The 25,347-nt window shown below is 43.4% G+C and overlaps 1 protein-coding gene across 1 annotated transcript in view; it reads left to right on the forward strand.

Moving 5' to 3' along the window:
• mppe1 (metallophosphoesterase 1) overlaps positions 1-25,347 on the forward strand; it is an 88,871-nt gene that overhangs the window by 15,449 nt on the left and 48,075 nt on the right. Inside the window, exons 4-8 of the mRNA XM_067974771.1 lie at positions 2,447-2,767; positions 7,463-7,571; positions 11,588-11,691; positions 21,889-21,969; positions 24,950-25,058. Of these exons, the coding sequence (XP_067830872.1) occupies positions 2,447-2,767; positions 7,463-7,571; positions 11,588-11,691; positions 21,889-21,969; positions 24,950-25,058 (724 nt within the window). The remainder of the gene's footprint in view (positions 1-2,446; positions 2,768-7,462; positions 7,572-11,587; positions 11,692-21,888; positions 21,970-24,949; positions 25,059-25,347) is intronic.

A 25,347-nucleotide genomic window follows, 5' to 3' on the forward strand; every position in this document is an offset into this window, starting at 1 on the left:
GACCCAGCTGTCAGATAAGTCACCAACTTAATTACGAAATCTGCACAGAGATCAAACAGGATAATCTTGTTTTAATCTCTGTATTATTACTGCCTTCTAATATTGGGTACTTTTACATGTTTGATTTGACTATTTATAAATGAGACATTGATTACCACTTGGTGTAACGTCCGAATCTGTTACAACCCAATTATATGAATAATTTTAATCATGCTATTGTGTAATTTGTAATTTTTAATGTTACAAGACATATTTTCAACAGGTTTTAACCTATGTTTAGTTGACTGGCTGAAGCAAAAAATGGGAGCTGAAACTTTTTTAAGGAATTTGATTTGTGCAGTTTTTTTTTTACTAGCGTTTCTTCCTCGGCTATTTCTGATTTTCACTGTTTTATGAATACAAAATTTGAACTAATCAGGTGCAAGTGTCATGGATTTTGACTTTCATTTGTGCCTCTTTTTCTCTCTTTACTCCTGCATTTTTTTCTATAACTCTTTTGGTCCATTCTCTGTCCTCTTCTGCTTCTCTCTGTCTTTTTTCTTTCCTTTCAGGTGGGAAGTGGGGGGTGGCATTGCATCCCAGGGATAGGAGCTGCTGAGGGATGCAGTTCTGGTGAGTGTGGTCTGCCCTCAGCAGTTCCCTTCCCCACCCACTTGCTTCTCCCCACCCCTTTATTTCCCCAACCCTCTTCCCCTTTCTACCACTCACTCACTCCCATTGCTACCTTTACTCATTTCAATTGCTAGTGCTATCTCTTCCCCTTTGAATTATTCACTCAGCCCCTGTATGCTCCCTGTCACTCATCTCACCCCTTAGACTCCCATTCACTGTCCTCTCGCTCCCACAAAAGGCAGGTGACAAGAGCCCCACACCACCATCCTCAACCTGTTTCCCCCCCTGCTCCCCACCAACCCGTTTTTTTAAATCATCGTCTACCTCAAACTGTTTACCTACCATCTCTCTCTCTCCCTTTCCCCACTCACCTTCCACCCCTACACTCCACCCCTTCTAGCCATTTCCCCCAAAGAGTGATGAAAATTCAAATTTCTAGTTTTCTAAAAAAAACATCAAATTAGGATGAGGAAAGACACACTGTCTAACTCTTTGTACCTGCTTTGTCTCTTATATGTATCAGTAATTAAAATGTTCACTTAAATAATTGTCAATAAAACACAGGTGATAGAGAATTTCTGTTTGCTTCAAAATACAACTCAAATTGGGATGAGGAAATACACTCTGTCTCTCTTAGTTTAATACGCTTTCTTAAGTTTATAGAATAAAATAGAAAACTACAACTAGAGCATAATCAGTACAGTTGATAATTTTTCTCATTTTCACATGGTTTCTCTGATTTATAAAACTATTCAGTATAAATTATACCTAAATAAAGCTTTAGTAATTTGGCCTTTTTAAAAAATAATTTTGAAAAAAACCTGAACAGAAACTAGTGCAAACTTGAGGAGAATATTCCATTAAACTGAAATTACTGATACATCCTGAAAATTGGGTAGAATCACATTTGCTCAGGCTGCACAATCCAAATACTGTGTCACCACTGTGAACAAAAATATCAATTCCAAGCCTGGGCATTTGGGAGAGGCTAAGGCCATCAAGTAAAAAGTTTAAAGATGGCATTAAAATACAATTCAGTGTATAGATTGAATCATGTTATTGCAATATAGGACATTTTAAAATGCGTTTTAAAGTTCAAACACTTATTTTGGACATGAGAAATTTGTTACTGAGTAAAAGTGGCATGAAAAATTTTCAGAAAGCATTTTGAGCAATTTATGGTGAAAAGATTGCCACCCAGTGGCCAGATGTGCAATCACCATATGACATGTAAGATGTTTACATGGGAAGTTGCCATTAGAAATGTACTACATAGGAATTTTTAATCCAAAATGTTGTCTCAAAAACGTGGCAACAGGAAGTAACGTTTTGTAGACCGAAAGTGTGTGCAGAAGTAAGATTTTTTTTGGAAAAGATAAAATCAGGCAAATGGAATGCATTTTTGTTTATACATCACCAAAATCAATCAAATTCTAAATCCAAAGCATGTAATTAGTGAAACGTGACACGTCAACGGTTACATTTTCTGCAAATAAAAAAAAATGAGCGATTGCGACCTCTAACGACGTGAGCCCCTTAAACGGGTTCGCAAAAATTGCGAACCCGTTTAAGGGGCTCACGTCGTTAGAGGTCGCAATCGTACAAATCGCTCGCAGCCTTATTTATAAGGTGGGAGATTAATTTTTTTTTTTTGCTTTTAAAAATAATGCATTTGAGTGAATTTGGTTCTTGTCCCAATGCACTCTGATTAATTCGAGGTATGTACCTCGAATTGAATGCACCGGGTGGTGGGTGGGGGCAATGAGAGCAGAGAGAGAGTGTGTGTGTGTGTGTTGTGTGTGTGCTGTCTTGGTTCTTATGGCGGCCGTGTGAGGGGCTGGACGGTGTGTGTCCATGCGGCGTGGGCTCCGACAATGGTCAGGAGGAGGTCCCATGAGCTGCTGCTGTGGCTCTTGCTGAAGCTGCTGGCTTTGGGTTGCGCGGTGGCCTTGTTCTGCGAGCTGGGCATTTATTACGCGGTGATAGTGGGATGCGACTGGCCACAGCTCAGATCTCCAGCCCAGCCAGCAAGCATCTATGGGTCCGCTCAGCGAGGGCAAGAAAGAGCCTCTCCCCCAGTCCTCAGAGCTTTGTTCCTGGCTGATACTCATCTGCTGGGCGCCCTCAAAGGACACTGGTTCGATAAACTGAGAAGGTGAGAAAATATACATATTTAAAGCAATCAATGTCAAATTTCATATTTTTTTTTTTGTTTAAAAACTGGGCAAGGGAGCAGCAAAAGTTGGGATCATGGCTTTGAATTCCTGAAGTTTCCTTTGCTGATGACCAGGAATCCCATTGGTTAGTATGTACTTGGTTTACATTTTCTGGATAAACTTCCTAGGTAGCTGGCGTTACTGCAAGTGGAAATAGCGGCAACAAGGACAGATATTGCCTCGTGGAAATAAGAGACAGGCTGTTAGACCCCAGATTAAGTACAGACAAGAAATTTTTCGAAATATGCAGGCTGCTGTAACCAAGGAAATGTCACCCGTGCAGAATTGCCAGTTGAGTTGTCAACACTGAGGAAATTGATGTTTATGATTAGTCAGACCGATGGTTTGCAAACTTATATAAACATATGGATCTGCATTTATTGCTCAGAACATAATCCCTCACAATAGGTTATGTTTTAAAACCAAGATGAGTGATTGTATTTCCTAATGAGTGATGTATGGTGAGTATGTATGGCATTCGCAAGGGTTGAATAATAGCGATGTGGGGATGGATAAATTGTTTAGGATTTCAATTGATTTATTTAAAATTCATTTATTGACAGAGACAGAGAAATTTTGTAGAAATACCCTTCAGGAAATTAAGCAAACAGGAGTCAAGTCCATAGTGGCAGCTGGCAGAGGGGAGGGCCGTGCCGAGGGGAGGGCCGTGCCGAGGGGAGGGCCGTGCCGAGCGGAGGGCCGTGCCGAGCGGAGGGCCGTGCAGAGGGGAGGGCCGTGCAGAGGGGAGGGCCGTGCCGAGGGGAGGGCCGTGCCGAGCGGAGGGCCGTGCAGAGGGGAGGGCCGTGCCGAGCGGAGGGCCGTGCAGAGGGGAGGGCCGTGCAGAGGGGAGGGCCGTGCCGAGGGGAGGGCCGTGCCGAGGGGAGGGCCGTGCCGAGGGGAGGGCCATGCCGAGCGGAGGGCCATGTCGAGCGGAGGGCCATGTCGAGCGGAGGGCCATGTCGAGCGGAGGGCCATGTCGAGCGGAGGATTGTGCAGAGCGGGGGGCCATGTCGAGCGGAGGGCCATGTCGAGCGGGGGGCCATGTCGAGCGGAGGGCCATGTCGAGCGGAGGGCCATGTCGAGCGGAGGGCCATGTCGAGCGGAGGGCCATGTCGAGGGGAGGGCCGTGCCGAGGGGAGGGCCGTGCCGAGGGGAGGGCCGTGCCGAGGGGAGGGCCATGCCGAGCGGAGGGCCATGCCGAGCGGAGGGCCATGTCGAGCGGAGGGCCATGTCGAGCGGAGGGCCATGTCGAGCGGAGGGCCATGTCGAGCGGAGGATTGTGCAGAGCGGGGGGCCATGTCGAGCGGAGGGCCATGTCGAGCGGGGGGCCATGTCAAGCGGAGGGCCATGTCGAGCGGAGGGCCATGTCGAGCGGAGGGCCATGTCGAGCGGAGGGCCATGTCGAGCGGAGGGCCATGTCGAGCGGAGGATTGTGCAGAGCGGGGGGCCATGTCGAGCGGAGGGCCATGTCGAGCGGGGGGCCATGTCAAGCGGAGGGCCATGTCGAGCGGGGGGCCATGTCAAGCGGAGGGTTGCGCAGAGTGGGGGGCCATGTCGAGCGGAGGGCCATGTCGAGCGGAGGATTGCGCAGAGCGGAGGGCCATGTCGAGCGGAGGGCCATGTCGAGCGGAGGGCCATGTCGAGCGGAGGATTGTGCAGAGTGGGGGGCCATGTCGAGCGGAGGGCCATGTCGAGCGGAGGATTGTGCAGAGTGGGGGGCCACGTAGTAAAGCAAAGCAAAGTCATCCTTGGGTTGCTGGTTCGATTCCAGCTCAAAGAAGCGCATGTGAAAGCTGGGCCAGTGACACAATGGATAATGCATCTGACTACAGATCCTGGTTGGCTCGCAAACTGGAGTGAGCCTTTGGCTTAATAGTAGTGTTCTTGCCTCTAGTGTGAAGATATGAAAACAACAGCTCTCCGCAGTGATGTGTGTCTCGCCACTGGCATGAGCTGCTTTTAGAAAATGACAAAGAAGGTTTAATGGACCAAATGGCTGTCCTGTTGCATTCCATTTTGTTCTTTGAACAATCTTTCTGTAGACCATGTATGGTTTGTCCCATCATGTATTCTGTACAACTTGTTTAATCTCCTGAAGGAGAAAATAGTCAAAAGACTCTTGAAATTTTTCCCTCAAAGTCAAGGGTAAATGACGAAAATCTTACAATATTACTGCTTCGTTGATTTTGTGGTTGCTGGGAGCACAGAAAAATATGGCAATAGGCAAGGCAGGTTTTCCATATCACAATCACCAACTCCAGTTTAGCAAGTTCTCCACTCGCCTCCATTGTCTGCTTCTGTTGGTAATAGCAGCTGAGACTGGAACAATTGATTTGCTGGCTCAAAGCTCTTCCACATATGCGACCTGGAGAACGCTGCCCAAATAATGCTCCTACAATGCCAACGATGGGCCACTTACTGTGGTGAGTGGCAAATGCACCGTATGCTCATCTCCAGCAATGCCATCGGTAGCCCATACTGCATTAATAAATATACAACCTATTTTAGGCACCCCCTGTATTCCAATTGCATTCCCTGACCATGTGTGGGGGACCTATTACTATGTTCTATAAATCGATGGCAGAAGATGCATAGAGAACATGGGTTAACTTGGTTATCACAGCTTCCTTCCACCCTGGAGGGAATCTGTCGTATTTTCCCCGGGTGCCATTTCCTGCATGAGATTGGAAACTCAATTAATAGCACTCATAGGCAAAGACCCACCTTCTATACCACCGGTGGAATACTATGTAACACCAACTTCCAGGATAATAATAAGTGCCTGTGTTCTGCCAGTGTGTGTAATTTTGTATTTCATGTTATACTGTGGAGCCATGAATTTTTGAACCTTCAGCTTACTGTGATCCTGTACATGTGCTTAAAGAGACTATTTTGTGAACAGTGAAATATGATTACTGTAAATGATGCTGACTAGTTAACTTACAGGTGGCAAAGTCGTAAGTGAAGTATGGTCAGTTTTGCAACTGGAGATGTTTGTCCTATATTGCAACCTGGTATAAGGCTCTATGCCACTAATTTCTGCTATCAGAAAAATTGAAGATTCTGTCAGATTGACTCGGGTGGTCCCCACCAGACGCTTAAGCTCGGCATGCCTTGCAGAAACTGCTAATCCTTCTTTTTATTGCTGTTACGCAGAATTTGAGTTGCCATATTATGTGCCTTACATCTGCCGTTAATAAATAGACAAGCCGCATAAAAAAATAAATTGTACATTGTAACATATCCTGGTTTCAAAATTGTAAAGTCACCTCGTGTTCAAGAACAAAATAATTAACATTTGTTCTTAAAACTCAGCCAAAATGAGAACAAGAAAACAAAAGCAAAGTTCCAATGATAATGCAAACATGCACACATGCAAAATTAAATAAATGATATCCAACACTAGAATGCAGAAAATGTTGAAATGCATAGCAAGTTCAACAGCATTTGGAAAGAAAAGTTATGTTTCAAGTGTAAACATTTCCTCTCGAATACAGCCAAGGCTTCCTAATTCAAAGCTGTTTTTCTGCTCAAATTAAGTATCCTGTCATGCCAATTAAACAATTTTAATGAAACAGTACACCAGAACATTAAAAATGCCACAAAACATCAGAGCAACTATTGCAACACACGTGATCAAAGCTTGAGCACTGTAAAGCTACACAATCTAAAGTTCAGTCTTTTCGCAAAATACACCGTGGACATAGGAATAAATAGAATTGGCATCCTGCAAAAGGGAATTGTAGCAATTGGGAGATAAATTAAAGAGCAGACCCACAAGAGTGGCAATCTCAGGATTACTCAGGGTACCATGTGCTAGTCAGCATAGGAATAGTAAAAGAAGGGAGCTAAATTCATGGCTGTTGAGATGGTGTAGGAAGGAAAGGGTCAGATTCTTGGGAGATTGAGACCAGTTCTGGGGCAGGCAAAGCCTTTATAAAATAGACGGGCTTTCCTCCAACATATCTGTTCCAGCAAACATCCCTTAATTCATACGCCTCAAAGCACTTCACAGATTGAGTTACTTCGAAGTGCAGTGACCATAATTCACCAGAACGTTACCAGGACTCCAAGGGTTAGATTATGAGGAGAGATTACATAAAAACTAGGCGTGTATTCCCTGAAATATAAAAGGTTAGGGGGTGATTCGATTGAGGTTTCTAGGATTCTGAAAGGAATTGATGGGGTGGATAGAGGGAAACTTTTTCTGCTGGTGGGGGAGTTTAGGACAAGGGGACATAACCTTAAAATCAGAGTCAGGCCACTCAGGAGAGAAGTTAGGGAAACACTTCTTTCACACAAAGGGTGGTAGATGTGTGGAACTCTCTCCCACAGACAAACAGTAGATGCTAGGTCAATTAATAATTTTAAACCCGAGACTGATCGATTTTTGCTAGCCAAGGGTATTAAGGGATATGGAGCCAAGGCGTGTAAATGTATCTAGGATACAAATCAGCCATGATCTCATTAAATGGCTGAACAGACCCAAGGGGCTGAAAGATGTACTCCTGCTCCTATATTCCGTTGTTCCGTAGGAAAGTGAAGTGAATAAATAACAAAATTGTGACATTTCTTAGGTGATGTAGTTACCAACAGTATCTGAAATCTGTTTAATGGCTATTCTGTCTCTCTAGGGAATGGCAAATGGAACAGGCTTTTCAGACTGCTTTGTGGTTCTTTGAGCCGGATGCCGTGTTCATTCTCGGTGACCTGTTTGATGAGGGGAAGTGGAGTTCCCCAAAGGTACTACTATACTGTGTTTGTATGATGTTCTGGCCTGTAAATCTGCTGGACCTTTCAATCAATCCAGTTTAAATTGGTGTATAATTGAAACAATTAAATTGGTTACAGGCCAGTCAGCCTAATGTCTGTGGTGGGGAAACATTTAGAGACATAGAATCATAAATTTACGGCACAGAAGGAGGCCATTCGGCCCATCGTGTCTGTACTGGCCGATAAAGAGCTATCCAGCCTAATCCCACTTTCCAGCTCTTGGTCCGTAGCCTTGTAGTTTACGGCACTTCAAGTGTACACCCAAGCACCTTTTAAATGCAATGAGAGTTTCTGCCTCTACCACCCTTTCAGGCAGTGAGTTCCAGATCCCTGTCACCCTCTGGGTGAAAAATCTTTTCCTCAGCTCCCCTCTAATCCTTCTACCAATTACTTTAAATCTATGCCCCCTGGTTATTGACCCCTCTGCTAAGGGAAATAGGTCCTTCCTATCCACTCTATCTAGGCCCCACATAATTTTATACACTTCAATTAAATCTCCCCTCAGCCTCCTCAGTTCCAAAGAAAACAACCCCAGCCTATCCAATCTTTCCTCATACCTAAAATTCTCCAGTCCTGGCAACATCCCCGTAAATCTCCTTTGTACCCTCTCCATTGCAAGCACATCTTTCCTATAATGTGGTGACCAGAACTGTATGCAGTACTCAAGCTGTGGCCTAACTAGAGTTTTATACAGTTCAAGCATAACCTCCCTGCTCTTATATTTTATACCTTGCCAAATAAAGGAAAATATCCCGTATGTCTTCTCAACCACCTTATCTACCTTCCCTGCTACCTTCAGGGATCTGTGGACATGCACTCCAAGGTCTCTCTGTTCCTCTACACCTTTCATTATCCTCCCATTAATTGTGTACTGCCTTGCCTTGTTTGCCCTCCCCAAATGCATGACCTCACATTTCTCCGGATTGAATTCTATTTGCCACTTTTCTGCCCACCTGACCAGCCCATTAATATCTTCCTGCAGTCTACAGCAATAATCTAGGACAAAATTAATTGGCACTTGGAAAAGTGTGGGCTAATAAATGAAAGTGAGCATGGATTTGTTAAAGGAAAATCGTGTTTGACTAACTTGATTGAGTTCTTTGATGAAATAACGGAGAGGGTTGTTGAGGGTAGTGCGGTTGATGTGTATGTGGACTTTCAAAAGGCATTTGATAAAGTACCACATAATAGACTTGTTAGCAAAATTAAACCCCATGGAATTAAAGGGACAGTGGCAGTGTAGATACAAAATTGGCTAAGGGACAGAAAGCAGAGAGTAGTGGTGAACGGTTTTGTTTCAGACTGAAGGGAGTACACAGTGGTGTTTCCCAGGGGTCAGTATTAGGACCATTGCTCTTTTTGATATATATTAATGACCTGAACTTGGGTATACAGGGTATAATTTCAAAGTTATCGTGCAGATGACACGAAACTCGGAAATGTAGAAAACAATGTGGAGAATAGTACCAGACTTCAGGAGGACATGACAGACTGGTGAAATGGGCAGTCACATGGCAGACGAAATGTAATGCATAGAAGTGTGAAGTGATACATTTTGGTAGGAAGAATGGGGAGAGGCAATATAAACAAAATGGTACAATTTTAAAGGGGGTGCAGGAACAGAGAGCCCTGGGGGTGCACATACACAAATCTTTGAAGATGGCAGGACAAGTTGAGAAGGCTGTTAAAAAGCATATGGGATCCTGGGCTTTATAAATAGAGGCATACTGTATAAAAGTAAGGAGGTTATGCTAAACCTTTGAAAAACACTGGTTAGGCCTCACCTGGAGCATTGTGATCAATTCTGAGCACCACAATTCAGGAAGGATGTCAAGGCCTTAGAGACGGTGCAGAAGAGATTTACTAGCATGGTACCAGGGATGAGGGACTTCAGTTATGTGGGGAGACTGGAGAAGCTGGGATTGTTCTCCTTAGAATAGAGAAGGTTGAGGGGAGATTTGATAGAGGCATCCAAAATCATGAACGGTTTTGATAGAGTAAATAAGGATAAATTGTTTCCAGTGGCAGAAGGGTCGGTAACCAGAGGACACAGATTTAAGGTGATTGGCAAAAGAGCCAGAGGTGACATGAGGAAACATTTTTTTACCCAGAGAGTTGTTATGAACTGGAATGTACTGCCTGAAAGGGTGGTGGAAGCAGCTTCAATAGTAACTTTCAAAAGGGAATTGGATAAATATTTGAAGGGAAAATATTTGTAGGGCTATGGGGAAAGAGCAGGGGAATGGGATTAATTGGATAGCTCTTTCAAAGAGCTGGCACTGGCACGATGGGCCAAATGGCCTGCTTCTGTGCTGGAGCATACTATGATACTATCATACTATGGTGTACTATTTTTGATTAAATTTCATAAATATGTACTGAGGTACTAAAAGAACCAAGGTACTAAAAGAAATACCTGTTGATATATATTTCTGAGGGTAAGTGTTCTATGAGAATCACAGCCTCTCCCTCTCCCATTCCCACCCTCCTAATTTTCACTCACCGCATCTCTCTGGGAAATGCACCTCCTGCGACTCCAGAGGAAGATTTGGTGGTCTGCTTTGCTAATGCTCAATTTGGCAGAATAGCGTGAGCAGCCTGTTGAAAAGTGACTATGTGTTCTTCTCACTCCTCAAAGGGAGGTACCTGGCTCTATTGGGCAACTCCTTCACTTGAGGTTAGTTGTAGTAGAACTAACATGTGATCCAACTATTTTAATTTTATTTCTATAAAGTAGACAAGTTTCTGCCCCCCTTTTAAAAAAAAAAATTACATTCTTTTTAAATATCTTCTCTCCTCCTCTAAGTTAACTTTACCAACTTAGCTGAGAAAGTAGACCTGTTCCTGGGCTTCTGCCAATGCTGTTGTTGAGCTGGCTGGTAGAAGGCGAACAGGAACAGCCTCATGGTAATTCATGGGTGGGTTTTTTTTAATTAGCTCTCCTCTATCCTTGTAAGAGAATATTATTCTGTATGCTTAGACTGTTAGAAGAATTGTAGGAGCAAAGCTGCATCCTTACACCTGCATACAGTGCCACCATGGTGTAGGGGTGCTGTTCTAATAGACGATGGACTGATACCTGGTTGGTTTGCAGCTACAATTTTCCACTTGCTGACGTACTCATCTCCGCTACATTTCTATGAGGAAGCAAACTGCAGAGACTAGTGATTCTCAAAGGGAATCCTGCAAAAGCTGTCAAGTGGGAGTCTTGACGTAGCAGTGAGGTAAAGCCGAAGGAGTCTGAGATGAATCCTGTTTTTGTGCTATCTTGAGACCCCTGCTTGGATGCTCCATCTGGACACCTCTGGAAAATTACAGTGTTGCTAGAATTGCTAGTGGTCAGTTGCAGAACAGTGAGGGCAGAATTCTGGGACTAGGTAACCCAGTACTTTGAAAATCTGTACACCCAAATGATTGGCCATTAGTACTTATATAGATTTTAAAAAACTTTAATAATTATCTCATTGTTTAAACCCTTAATAAACAGAATTTGTAAAAGGAAAATACATTTTTTTGAGGGTCTAAATTGTAATGTTTGAAATTGTTTGGAAATGCTTTTCACTTTGTCTTGTGACTGCCTCCCAAGGAATCTCTCTGAAATGACCCCTGTTAGTGGTCTAGAGTGGAGACTTCAGCCCAAGATCCTGGCAAACAAAAGAGTGCAGAAATTCCAAGGAAGGGTGCAATTGCTTTGAGGATGTTTTTGGACATCTCAATTGCAATTAAGGCCAAAAATTGTCCTGGCAAAAAGACAAGGCTATAGGTTAAGGAAAACTGGTTTAATCACGTAGTGTTCCTCAGGGCAGAGACTGTCTGCCAATCACAGGAGTGGACAGGCATGTTTTTGTTCTGTATGGTGGGATCATGCTCTGTATGGTGGCATCATGCAGCCTGTTTCCTTTTTGTTTCTCGGTATACAGGTATTCTAAGACTTCATTAAATAGTGAAACTATAATACCCGTTTTGATACTATGGATATTTAATAGGACTTCAAAGATGATGTGAGGCGTTTTCGAATGATGTTCAGACGGTCAACCAGCACGGAGTTGTTTGTGGTAGTTGGGAATCATGATATTGGCTTTCATTATGAGTAAGTATACATACATACAATAATTACGGCTGCAACCCAAGTAGGGTTTCTGTCTGCCTGTCGATCTACTGTCTATTAATAAGAACATTTCAGAAATACTTCACTCAGATGTGCCAAATTTGTTAACTTGGGCTCAGGTGATGAATGCCTCAAACTAATCTCAAATGTTTGTGGGCTGGATGAGCCCCATCAGAAGTTTCTCGTAGTCTATCGTGCGTCACGGTTTTCCTGTGTCTTCCTGCTTCCCCATCCCTGTAAATACATTAATTTTTTAAAGCAAAATCCACCTGCTTTTAAGTTTGTTTTCAACACAGCTACTTTTTAAAAAGGAAGTTAATGTTGGCATCGCCTTGTTTTTGTTGCAGGACATTATTTAGAGATTTCAAAAATTATATATTTTTTTAAAAATAAAACTCGGGGAGGAAATCAGCCCCAGGTCGTTGCAAGAGACCAAATGTTGGCATGGTGACGAGAGGTAGCGCATTATCCTGAGAATTTCAAAAATTGAATTCTTTTTAAATAAAACTTAAACGGCAACGGGTGAGAGGGCAGTGTGGTCGTCCAGGATGTGATTGGCAGATCATTCGCAGGACCCCAGCGGCTATGGGAGACCAAGCATGAATAACATTGAGCAAGATTAAACTTAAAAGTATTTTAACCAAGGAAGTCAAATTATGCTCTTGTTTACAGCCCAGCCACATGGAGGGCTGTGATTGTGGACTGTGATTTAGGAACATAGGAAAAGGAGTAGGCCCTTCAGCCCCTCGAGCCTGTTCCAGCATTCAGTTAGATCATAGCTGATCTGTATCTCGACTCCATTTTTCTGCCTTGGTTCCGTACTCCTTAATACCCTTGCCTAACAAAAATCTAGCAATCTCGTTTTTGTGATTTTTGAGCCACAACAGGTTTTTGGGGGAAGAGTTCCAGATTTCCACTACCCTTTGTGTGAAGAAGTGTGTCTCACATTGCCCTTAGCCACCCTCTTTCTCTTAATATACTTGTAAAAACTTTTAGTGTTGTCCTCGATGTCCTTTGCAAGTTTTTTTCTTGTACTCCCTTTTTGCAGCTCTGACTGCTTACTTTCTTTGTATCTCTTTGTTGTTCTTTGTATCTCTCCCAGTTTGTGGGATTTCCACCATTCTTTGCATTTGTATAAGCCCTTCCTTTTAGTTTTATACTATCTCTCACCCCTTTTGTTGACCAAGGTTGTTTAATTACTCAAGTAGAGCTCTTGCCCTTTGGAGATATGTTCAGGTCTTGTCTTGTATCAAATAGTTGTTTGAACACCTCCCACTGTTCATCTGTAGTTTTATCTATCACTAGTTCTGCCCAGTCTACTAAGGTCAGTTTCTCTCTCGTTGCTTCAAAGTCATCCGTACCCAAATTTAAAACCTTGGTTCGTGACTTACCCTTCTCTCTCTCAGACCTAATATTTTGCCTCTCCCAGGAGATTACATGGCTGCGAGGGGGTTGGGTGGGGGCGGGGAGGGTGGGAAGTGAGTAGTTATCATGAGTGTGGGGCAGGCTTGCTGGTCTTTTCCTGCCCGTCAATTTTGTATGTTCGGAATATCGAATTCAATCAGTTATGGTCACTGTTAGCTATTTGTTCCCTTACCGTTAAATTGTTGACTAATTCAGGCACATTACTCATCACTAAATCTAGAATGGCCTGTCCTCTTGTTGGTTCAAGAACATATTGTTCCAGAAAAGTGACTTAAATAAAAGAAAGAACTTGCATTTATTCAGCACCTTTCACAACCTCAGGACGCCCCTGCTTCTCATAGTCTATGTGAAAATTAAAGTCTGCCATTTAGTGGCTAGATCTGAATCAGAACGGCAAGTTGTAACGCGCTGTTGAGTCTGACACCCAATTGGAAGGAGAGGACACGCTCAGAAATGTAAAAACTCGCAAGATTTTAAAACATTACGGTATTTGCATTGAACATCGAGATGTTTGAAAATCTCAACTGGGGTTGGGGTTGGGGTGGAAATGGGAAAGGCCAACATTGTGCATCATGTACCTTACCTGGACAGGATGAGGTGCGTCCTACAGCTGAGAGCCAGTATCTCCAACTGGTTTGAGATTAGCCCAGATCCAGTGATTTCATCCCACAGCATAATGTCATTTCACGGATAAAATTATGTCGAGTTACATCAAAACTACAGCACAGAAACAGGCCATTCAGCCCAACTGGTCTCTGCCGGTGTTTATGCTCCACACAAGCTTCCTTCCTCTCTACTTCATCTAACCCTATCAGGATATCCTTCTATTCCTTTCTCCCTCATGTGCTTATCTAGCTTCCCTTTAAATCCATCTATGCTATTTGCCTCAACTGCTCCTTGTGATAACACATTCCACATTCTTACCACTCTTTGGGTAAAGAAGTTTCTCCTGAATTCCCTATTGGATTTATTAGTGACTATTTTATATTTATGACTTCTAATTTTGGATTCCCCCACAAGTGGAAACGTTTTTACTACGTCTACCCTATCATTATCTTAAAGACCTCTATCAGGTCACCTCTCAGCCTTCTCTTTTCTAGAGAAAAGAGCCCCAGCCTGTTCAGCCTTTCCTGATAAGGATATCCTCTCAGTTCTGGTATCTTCCTTTTGAATCTTTTTTGCGCCCTCTCCAATGTCTCTATATCCTTTTTATAAAATGGAGACCAGAACTGTGCATCATACTCCAAGTGTGGTCTAACCAAGGTTTAAAGTGTGGTTATAGAACATTACAGCACAGAAACAAACCATTTAACCCAGCAAATCTGCACTGGTATTTTGCTCCACATATGCCACTTAGTCAGGGGTGTCCAATCTTTTTTATTTGTGGGCTACATAGTGCACACCATGGAGCCTTGTGAGGCACGTATGAAGTTTGAATCCACACCCCCCATTACATAGGAACAGGAGTAAGCCATTCAGAATACAGCAGAAATCCAGGCAGAATACAGAGAGTGCAGGGGGAAATTGAAAAAGGATATAAGGGCAAAGAGAGAATATGAGAAAAGATTAGTGGATAACACAAAAGGAAACCCAAACATCTTTTATAAACATATAAAAAGTAAAAGTTAAAGGAATGTTGGGGCCGATTAGAGACAAAGAAGGAAATCTTCTTGTGGAGGCAGAGGGCATGACTGAGGTACTAAATGAGTCCTTTGCATCTGTCTTCACAAAAGAAGAGGATGAAGTTAATGTCGCAGTAGAGGAGGAGGGAGTAGAGATATTGGATGGGATAAAAATAGATAGAAAGGAGGTGCCAAATAGGTTGGCATCACTCAAAGTTAACAAGTCCCCCGGTCCAGGTGAGATGCGTCCTGGGTTGCTGAGGGAAGCAAGCGTGGAGATGGCAGAAGCTCTGACCACAATCTTTCAATCCTCCTTGGATATGGGAGTGGTGCCAGAGGACTGGAGGATTGCAAATGTTACACCCCGATTCAAAAAAGGGGAGGGAGATAAACCTGGTAACTACAGGCCAGTCAGTCTAATGTCAATGGTGAGAAAACTACTATTATCATTGACCATTGTCAAGGACAAAATTAATTCTCACTTAGAGAAGCATGGGTTAATAAGGGACAACCAGCAGGGATTTGTTAAAGGCAAATTGTGTCTGACTGACCTGATTGAGTTCTTTGATGAAGTTTCAGAGAGGATTGGTGAAGGTAGTGCAGTAGATGTTGTATAAATGGACTTTCAAAAAGCATTTGATAAAGTACCACATGGCAGACTTATTGAGAAAATAGAAGCACATGGGATTAAAGGGACAGTAGTAATTTGGGTAGGTAATTGGCTAATGTAATAGGAGACAGAGAGTAATGGTGAACGGATGTTTTTCTGACTGGAGAGAAGTATGCAGTGGGGTCCCCCAGGGGTCGATATTGGACCATTGCTTTTCTTGTTATATATAAATGACCTGGACTTGGGTATAGGGAATGCAATTTCAAAGTTTGCGGATGATACAAAACTTGGCAACGTAGTAAATAGTGAGCAGGATAGTAGCAGACTTCAGGAGGACGTGGACAGACTGATGAAATGGGTAGGCACATGGCAGATGCAATTTAATGTGGATAAGTATGAAGTGATGCACTTTGGGAAGAACAACCTGGAGAGGCAGTATAATTTATATGGCACTATGTTGAGGGGGGTGCAAGAGCAGAGGGATCTGGGGGTGCATATTCACAAATCTTTGAAGGTGGCAGGGCAAGTTGATAAGGCGGTTAAGAACGCGAATGGGATACTTGACTTTGTAAATAGGGGCATTGAATACAAAAACAAGGAAGTCATGCTAAACCTTTACAAATCACTGGTTAGCCATCAGCTGAAGTATTGTATCCAGTTCTGGGCACTAGACTTTAGGAAGGATGTCAAAGTCTTGGAGAGGGTACAGAGGAGGTTTACAATGATGATACCAGGGATGAGAGACTTCAGTTGTGTGGAGAGATTGGAGAAGCTGGGATTGTGCTCCTTAGAGCAGACAAAGTTGAGGGGAGACCTGATCGAGGTATTCAAAATAATGAGGGGTTTTGATAGAGCAAATAGGGAGGAACTGTTTTCCTCTGGCAAGTGGGTCAGTAACCAGAGGTCATAGATTTAAAATAATTGGCCAAAGAACTAGAGGGGAAATGAGGAGAAATGTTTTCACACAGAGGGTTGTTAAGATCTGGAACGCACTACCTGAAGGAGTGGTGAAATCAGATTCCATAGGAACTTTCAAAAGGCAATTGGACATGTACTTGAAGAGGACGAATTTGCAGGGTTATGGGGAAAAGGCTGGGATGTGGGACTATATTGTTTTTTCAAAGAGCCGGCACTGGCATGATGGGCCGAATGGCCTCCTTCTGTGCTGTAAGATTCAATGATTCTATGATTCAGCCCCTCAAGCCCACACTCCCATTAACTCGTATTATTGATATTATCAGCTCTTGGTGTTCTGATTCAGATTTATCCACTGGTGAGTAACACCACTAAAAGCCCCCAGATTTCAAACAGGACAATCAAGCAAATCAATGCTAGTGGGACTGAATTGCCAGGACTTTGAGGGCCGGATTGGCAGATCTCGCGGGCCACATGTTACAATTCCCTGACACTCTTACCTTCTCCACTGCCTACCCCTACCCGTTAATATCCCTCTTTTTCAAGCAACTGTCTAGTTGCCCTTTTTTTTAGAAAAGGACTCTCTTCAACAAGTTTGTGGCCGAGAATTCCACATTTTGGCCAGACTCTAAAGAATTTCTTTCTAACCCCTCCTTTAGTTCTTCTTGTTGTGATTACCTTAAATTTGTGCCTTCTTCTGATACCATCTTGCCAGCCAGTAGAAACAATCTCCCACTATTTACCTTCATAATCCTTCCTCTTTCAGGTCACCCGTAGACTTCTCAGCTCTAGTGACAAACCCTAACTTCTCGTGTCTCTCTTCATAACTGTAACCTCTCATCTCTGGCAACATCCATTCTGCACCTTTTCCATTGCTTTTATATCCTTCCTATAATGTGGTGCCCAGAAATGCACACAGTACTCCAACTGGAACCTAACTAAGGTCTTGTACAAGCTATACATTACCTCCATGCTTTTGTATTCTACGCCTTTAGATACAAAACCATGGACTCTATTTGCCCCTTTTGTGACTTTATCTACTTATGCAGCCAGCATTTAATGACCTTTGTGTCTGCACATCAATATCCTTTTACTGTATAATAATATGCACAGTAAGTTATTCCGTAATAACATGGCAGTAAGATAAGTCTTTATCGCTACCAACCAAATCGTGTAATACACATACAGGAGCCTCCTAGCTGCCTTCCAAATCTGAGCAACGACAGCCTTATTGCTGCTACAGAAATCCTAAAAATGGTACAAAGTCCTTAAATTGATCTATATTATAAATAGAAAACCACAGCTTGAAGTGTGTTTATAAAACTGTACTGCATTTTGGGGTTGAGAGGGCATTAGTAAGAATATGAGATTTTTCTTGTGGCATCCCAACCGCTAGATGTTAACTGCCTTGTAACACACTGCAGACTGTATGGTTGTTTTTAAACAAGTTCACAAGTTGCAGTTAAATCTACTGATTCATTGCCTTACTGTGCATTTCTGGGGCAGGGTCAAGCTTTACATTCTCAGGTGACCTGATTCATTTTCTGAATTTAAATTATGGTTTAGCTCTTATCCCTCTTGAAAAACATCTCTGGTTTTTGAACTGAAAAGAAATTATCAATCCAGCTGCTATATTACCTTGGAAGTCTACCTTGTTGGTAGATGCATTGGCTATTGCAATGTCTCTGAAAATGTATCTCTGCATTAAATTATTTTAAATTCTGAGTTCATATTTAAGTCCGTTTTTTTCTTTCTGACACTTCATAAGGAGTGTAAACCCAGTTCTTGAAAACCTTTGTCCATTTTACCAGTTATAAGTTCTGCACTGCTGATGGAAAAATAATTTTGTACCCGCCACTTTTTTTCTTGAAGTGATGGAACGCTTTAAATATAAATGGGAAACAACTAGGTAATTGTACATATTTCAACTTATGGGTTTCAGCTTGTGCTAATTCAGGAGGAAAAAAATATCACATGAGAAAAGGCCATTTGGCCCATCAAGCCCATCTGTCCACAGATCTCTATATCTTGGACTATACCCAGCTGTTTGATCTTGTGAGGAAAGGTTCAGAATAACTCTATAATCTTCCATTCCACACTATATATCTGAACGGGTTGCTTTCCTTTAGCCTATAAGAGTTTTTATTTCTCCCTCTGCTTTCTGCCAGTTTTCTCCCCTCCTAAAGGCATTGATTCCATGTTGGGATTTGGCGCTATGGACGCTGGGCACCCTCTGGGTCCTTACCCAAGTGGCTATTCTTCTTACTTTCCCATATACACAGTTCTAGCAGAGGTTGGTGGATGATTTCCTCTCTCTAATAAAATATTATGCACCAGCAACTAGAAATTTGAAGTAGTTTTGGAGGGAAAAAAAGAAAGCCTCTTTTAAACACCAAACCCTTTAGTCAGTGAGAAACTAAATAATAAATTGGTTTAAGGAATTTCTAATGAATATAGAAATTGCACAAGTTCCTGTTTCTATCTAATGTCAGGGTGTATAGAAAATTGCTTACAACAAGAATTGATCCCAGCATAAGGGTACGGTAACATAGTGGTTATGTTACTGGACTCGTAATCCAGCGGCTTGGACAAAAATTCGGAGTCATGAGTTCAAATCCCGTCACGGCAGCTGGCGAATTTAAATTCAATTAATTAAATAAAAATCTGGAATTAAAATACTAGTATCAGTAATGGTGGCCATGAAACTACCGGATTGTCGTAAAAACCCATCTGGTTCACTAATGTCCTTTAGGGAAGGAACCTGCTGTCCTTACCCAGTCTGGCCTATATGTGATTCCAGACCCACAGCAATGTGGTTGATTCTTAATTGCCCTCTGAAATGGCCGAGCAAGCCACTCAGTTGTAAAATCTCGCTACGAAAAGTCATAATAAGAATAAAACCGGACGGACCACTAGGCACTGGACACGACAACAGCAAACCAAGCCCAGTCGACCCTGCAAAGTCCTCCTCACTAACATCTGGGGATTTGTGCCAAAATTGGGAGAGCTGTCCACAGCCTAGTCAAGCAACAACCTGACATAATCATACTCACAGAATCATACCTTTCAGCCAACGTCCCAGACTCTTCCATCACCATCCCTGGGTATGTCCTGTCCCACCAGCAGGACAGACCCACCAGAGGTGGCGGTACAGTGATATACAGTCAAGAGGGAGTGGCCCTGGGAGTCCTCAACATTGACTCTGGAACCCATGCAATCTCATGGCATCAGGTCAAACATGGGCAAGGAAACCTCCTGCTGAGGTATTCCAGCGCAATCTGTAACCTCATGGCCCGACATATTCCTCACTCTACCATTACCAACGAGCCAGGGGATCAAACCTGGTTCAGATGAGGAGTGCAGATGAGCATGCCAGGAGCAGCACCAGGCATACCTAAAAATGAGGTGCCAACCTGGTGAAGCTACAACTCAGGACTACATGCGTGCTAAACAGCGGAAGCAACATGCTATAGACAGAGCTAAGTGATTCCACAACCAACGGATCAGATCAAAGCTCTGCAGTCCTGCCACATCCAGTCGTGAATGGTGGTGGACAATTAAGCAACTAACAGGAGGAGGAGGAGGCTCTGCAAACATCCCCATCCTCAATGATGGCGGAGTCCAGCACTTGAGTGCAAAAGACAAGGCTGAAGAGTTTGCAACCATCTTCAGCCAGAAGTGCCGAGTGGATGATCCATCTCAGCCTCCTCCCGATATCCCCACCATCACAGAAGCCAGTCTTCAGCCAATTCGATTCACTCCACGTGCTATCAAGAAACGGCTTGAGTGCACTGGGTACAGCAAAGGCTATGGGCCCCGACAACATCCCGGCTGTAGTGCTGAAGGCTTGTGCTCCAGAACTAGCTGCGCCTCTAGCCAAGCTGTTCCAGTACTGCTACAACACTGGAATCTACCCGACAATGTGGAAAATTGCCCAGGTATGTCCTGTCCACAAAAAGCAGGACAAATCCAATCTGGCTAATTACCGCCCCATCAGTCTACTCTCAATCATCAGCAAAGTGATGGAAGGTGTCGTCGACAGTGCTATCAAGCGGCACTTACTCACCAATAACCTGCTCACCGATGCTCAGTTTGGGTTCTGCCAGGACCACTCGGCTCCAGATCTCATTACAGCCTTGGTCCAAACATGGACAAAAGAGCTGTATTCCAGAGGTGAGGTGAGAGTGACTGCCCTTGACATCAAGGCAGCATTTGACCGAGTGTGGCACCAAGGAGCCCTAGTAAAATTGAAGTCAATGGGAATCAGGGGGAAAACTCTCCAGTGGCTGAAGTCATACCTAGCACAAAGGAAGATGGTAGTGGTTGTTGGAGGCCAATCATCTCAGCCCCAGGACATTGCTGCCGGAGTTCCTCAGGGCAGTGTCCTAGGCCCAACCATCTTCAGCTGCTTCATCAATGACCTTCCCTCCATCATAAGGTCAGAAATGGGGATGTTCGCTGATGATTGCACAGTGTTCAGTTCCGTTCGCAACCCCTCAAATAATGAAGCAGTCCGTGCCCACATGCAGCAAGACCTGGACAACAACCAGGCTTGGGCTCATAAGTGGCAAGTAACATTCGCGCCAGATAAGTGCCAGGCAATGACCATCTCCAACAAGAGAGAGTCTAACCACCTCCCCTTGACATTCAACGGCATTACCATCGCCGAATCCCCCACCATCAACATCCTGGGGGTCACCATTGACCAGAAACTTAACTGGACCAGCCATATAAATACTGTGGCTACGAGAGCAGGTCAGAGGCTGGGTATTCTGCAGCGAGCGACTCACCTCCTGACTCCCCAAAGCCTTTCCACCATCTACAAGGCACAAGTCAGGAGTGTGATAGAATACTCTCCACTTGCCTGGATGAGTGCAGCTCCAACAACACTCAAGAAGCTCGACACCATCCAAGATAAAGCAGCCCGCTTGATTGGCACCCCATCCACCACCCTAAACATTCACTCCCTTCACCACCGGTGCACAGTGGCTGCAGTGTGTACCATCCACAGGATGCACTGCAGCAACTCACCAAGGCTTCTTCAACAGCACCTCCCAAACCCGCGACCTCTACCACCTAGAAGGACAAGAGCAGCCGACACATGGGAACAACACCACCTGCACGTTCCCCTCCAAGTCACACACCATCCCGACTTGGAAATATATCGCCGTTCCTTCATCGTCGCTGGGTCAAAATCCTGGAACTCCCTTCCTAACAGCACTGTGGGAGAACCTTCACCACACGGACTGCAGTGGTTCAAGAAGGCGGCTCACCACCACCTTCTCAAGGGCAATTAGGGATGGGCAATAAATGCCGGCGACGCCCACATCCCATGAACGAATAAAAAAAAAACAATGCCCTTTTTTACTGAAATCCTAGTGACAACAGTCGCTGTAAGGATTTCTTTGTATTAAATTTGCATTTACCTGGATTTTACTGTAATGTGTAAATATTCACTCTCATTTCTGTTAGAAATGTTTTGGTTTGTTAATTTTTTTTGTGAGCAGACCTAAGCACATTTTAGCTTGAAAAATACTGAATGTTGGGTTTGTGGAAATGACTTCTTTTCAGTAAAACTAAACCGCTATCTTTGACTTCCTTTTACAGAATGGATTGGTACAAACTGCAGAGGTTTGAGTTGATGTTTAACTTCACCTCTGCAAAAGTGGTGACAAGGAAAGGAATAAAGTAAGTAAACTCTAATTATTTTTAGCTACTGTAAAGTAGCTAAAACTCTAGTGAATCAAGCTACAGAATGCTTGATTCACTTAGAGTTTTAAGTGTGGCTGGTATTCCATAGGGAAATTGGAAAAAAGTTCCTTAATCCTACGGTTTGAACCATGGTGGCTTGGCTAAATAATATCGGAGAGAACCTTTGTCTCAGTGATAGCATTCCCGCTCTGGACAGTCTCGGCAAGTGGAGACCGGAGCTCCGGCTCTGAATTCTGGATTGACATCCCACGGGATACTCGTGTCCGATGGGTGTGAGTGCCCCCCTTTCCCATTGTATGGGTTGTGGGAGCCCATAAACCCCTCCGACTAAGTATAGAGATGGTTACGGCCATGGAAGGAGCATTCACATCGCGGCCTGTCATCATCTTTGAACCCAGTCACTGCTTGACGCTATTCTCCAAAGGAAGAGTACGAAGATATAAAAACAACAGCACCAAAATAATTACTATTTTCTAATGCATGTGTCCCGTTGAATGTTGTCACACTCTGCGTCACAGGGACCAAATCAGATAATTGTTAGTACTGGGAATGTGACACAAAGTGCAGTGATACCGTGCATCACTGGGTCCATTCCAGATAACCACCTTTATTCTACATCCTTGAGATATCATACGGGCACAGTGCAGCTTGATGGCTTCTGGGGAAACTACCTAAGAAACATGTGAGTGCTATGATGCTGCAGATAGGTGGCATCAGAAATAGGCTCCTTTTCCTAATCCATAAAAACCATCAGGACCTGTGCCATTGCACCAGTTAGTTTCTCCCGGGTAGATGTTCTTTGCTCCTTGTGCCAGAGCTCTCCTTGCCATTTGTTTGGAGCAAACAGGTTAGATTGGTTAGATATTAGAATATCAAACATTCCGTTAATTTATCTGGCTTGTCTTAATTTTTGTATTTCTTTTTTGGGTTTGACAGGAAATTAAGGTGTCAATACCAGCGGGCACTAGGAAAATATCTAGGTTGCGGGGGGGGGTCATTGATATAAGATGGTCACTAATAAATCCAATAAAGAATTCAGGAGAAACTTCTTTACACAAAGAGTGGTTAGAATGTAGAACTTGCTACTTGGAGTAGTTGAGACAAATAGCATAGATGCATCTAAGGGGAAGCTAGATAAGCACATGAGGGAGAAAGGAATAGAAGGTTATGAAAATAGGGTTAGATGAAGTAGGGAGGGAGGAGGCTCGTATGGAGCATAAACACTGGTACAGAACAGTTGGGCTGCATGACCTGTTTCTGTGCTGTAAATTCTATGTCATTCTATGTCATTTACAGGACAAGCATGCAAAAAAAAACTACTCCCCATGGGTCATATGCTAACGCCAGCGACCAATCCTTCTGTTGTTGGATGGCCATTCATATAGGCGCCAAATAAAGAAGGCCACAAACAAACGAGGGTAGAATAGAAATTGGAGTTTTACACTGAACACAAACTGCTGTAGCTAGGATGGGGTCTCTTCACATTATACTGCCTTAGGGATAGTCAAAACAAACAGTAAGTGTCCCCGCAGGACATGAGGAGGCCTGACAAACCATAACCCAAGAAAGTATCTTGAAACAAGCCTGGCTTCATACTCACAGTATGGGAGATGGGCGAAACTTCCACTAGCAGGAACATGGTCTATATGTTCACACTTTTCACTGGGGACTGCTCTATCAGAGATATGCACACACTTCCTTTCAAGAGAAGATTTGGAAGAAACGGAGATAAACCTGTCACCCATTCATGGACAATATACCAGATGTCATGCTTTAGAATTTTTGATTGTTTTTTCTTCACGGAAAGAATTTTGGCTTTGAGTTACGTGTTTTAGAACAAAGTGAACTGGCACAGGATTGCACATTCTGAAGTATCTCGTGCGTCTGTTTGACAACTTCGTTTAATTCAAATTCATGTTGGAGCTATTCCAGTTTTTTGTGACCCATTTGAGTTTGGATCCAGTCTGCCTTTCTACCAGGTAGATGGCAAATCCTACAAAGTGTAGCCTGTAAAACTATTCCACGTTCACTACAACGTTGCTGCAGGTGTCCTTACTACAGAAGACAAGTTTTGTCCTGTTATCTCTGGCAAGCTGAGGCAGGTGTCCTGGGTCATTGGTAAGTAGATGTTCCAAGGCGCCCGATGAGTTCCCTGGCCTTACCTTTACCATGAAATTGAGCTACTTTAGAAACAAACTTATCTTAAGAAGCGAGAAACAAAAAAGCTGTCAGTTTTTTTTCTCCCAAAAATTAATATTTAATACAAATTTCAGAAATATGGAAAAAGTCTAGCATGGACACTGCACTAAGTAGGTTTGCCAGTAACTGTCAGCAAAAAAAAAACTTTAATGTGGTTTATGCTTTTGGCTTTACTAAAAGGAGAAGCTACAGAAGAAAACGATTTAGATGTCTGAAATTCAAGTATCACCATGCTTCTCGCAGCTAGATGTTCACATGCTGGGATATTTCATGGGCGAAGTCTATACTATAGACAAAAGCACCACTAAAAACCCCTTCTAAACACTGTGTAAGAGCGCCTGCGCCCGTGGGGCTTCTCTTCTCCCATTCCAAAATGGGCGCACAAAGGTAAACCGTTGAATGAGAATATCACATCTTTGATGTTTATAAAGCACTAAAGTAAAATATGTTCAGGCAGTTTTAATTAGTTCTAATGGACATGAGCCCACGGCAGGATTTGGTATGAAATGGCATTGAATTGGCAATCTATCATAAAGCTGATGTAGCAATGGAAACATCACTCTGGTACAATGACAGATGCTGTGAGGCTGGGATTAAGGCTTTTCCTGGGATGGAATAGCGTGGACTTGAGTTGGGTTCAGAGCAGGCAAAACGCTCCACTCTCCTGCATACTTTTGAGTGTTTGAGGAAGTAACCCACCTATTTAAAAAAAAAATGCAGATGGACAGAGGAGTTATGCTGTTGTTTGTGTTTGCAGTTTTGTCCTGGTGAACAGCATTGCTTTGCAAGGGGATGGTTGTTCCATCTGCAAGAAAGTGGAAAATGATCTTCTTCAACTCTCCTTGGCATTAAATTGCTCCCGACAGGTAATTTGACACCATTTTCAAAACTGCTGGGATGTCCATAGACGCTCATTTCAATGATAACACAAGTTAAAATTATTTATTTAAAAACAAGTTACGCAGCGAGTTGTTACGATCTGGAATGCACTGCTGCAAGGGTGGTGGAAGCAGATTCAATAGTAACTTTCAAAAGGGAATTGGATATATACTTGAAAAGGAAAAATTTGCAGGGCTATGGGGAAAGAGCAGGGGAGTGGGACTAATTGCATGGCTCTTTCAAAGAGCTGGCACAGGCACGATGGGCCGAATGGCC

This window comes from Heptranchias perlo, chromosome 3, assembly GCF_035084215.1.
Source record: "Heptranchias perlo isolate sHepPer1 chromosome 3, sHepPer1.hap1, whole genome shotgun sequence".
Lineage (NCBI taxonomy): Eukaryota > Metazoa > Chordata > Chondrichthyes > Hexanchiformes > Hexanchidae > Heptranchias > Heptranchias perlo.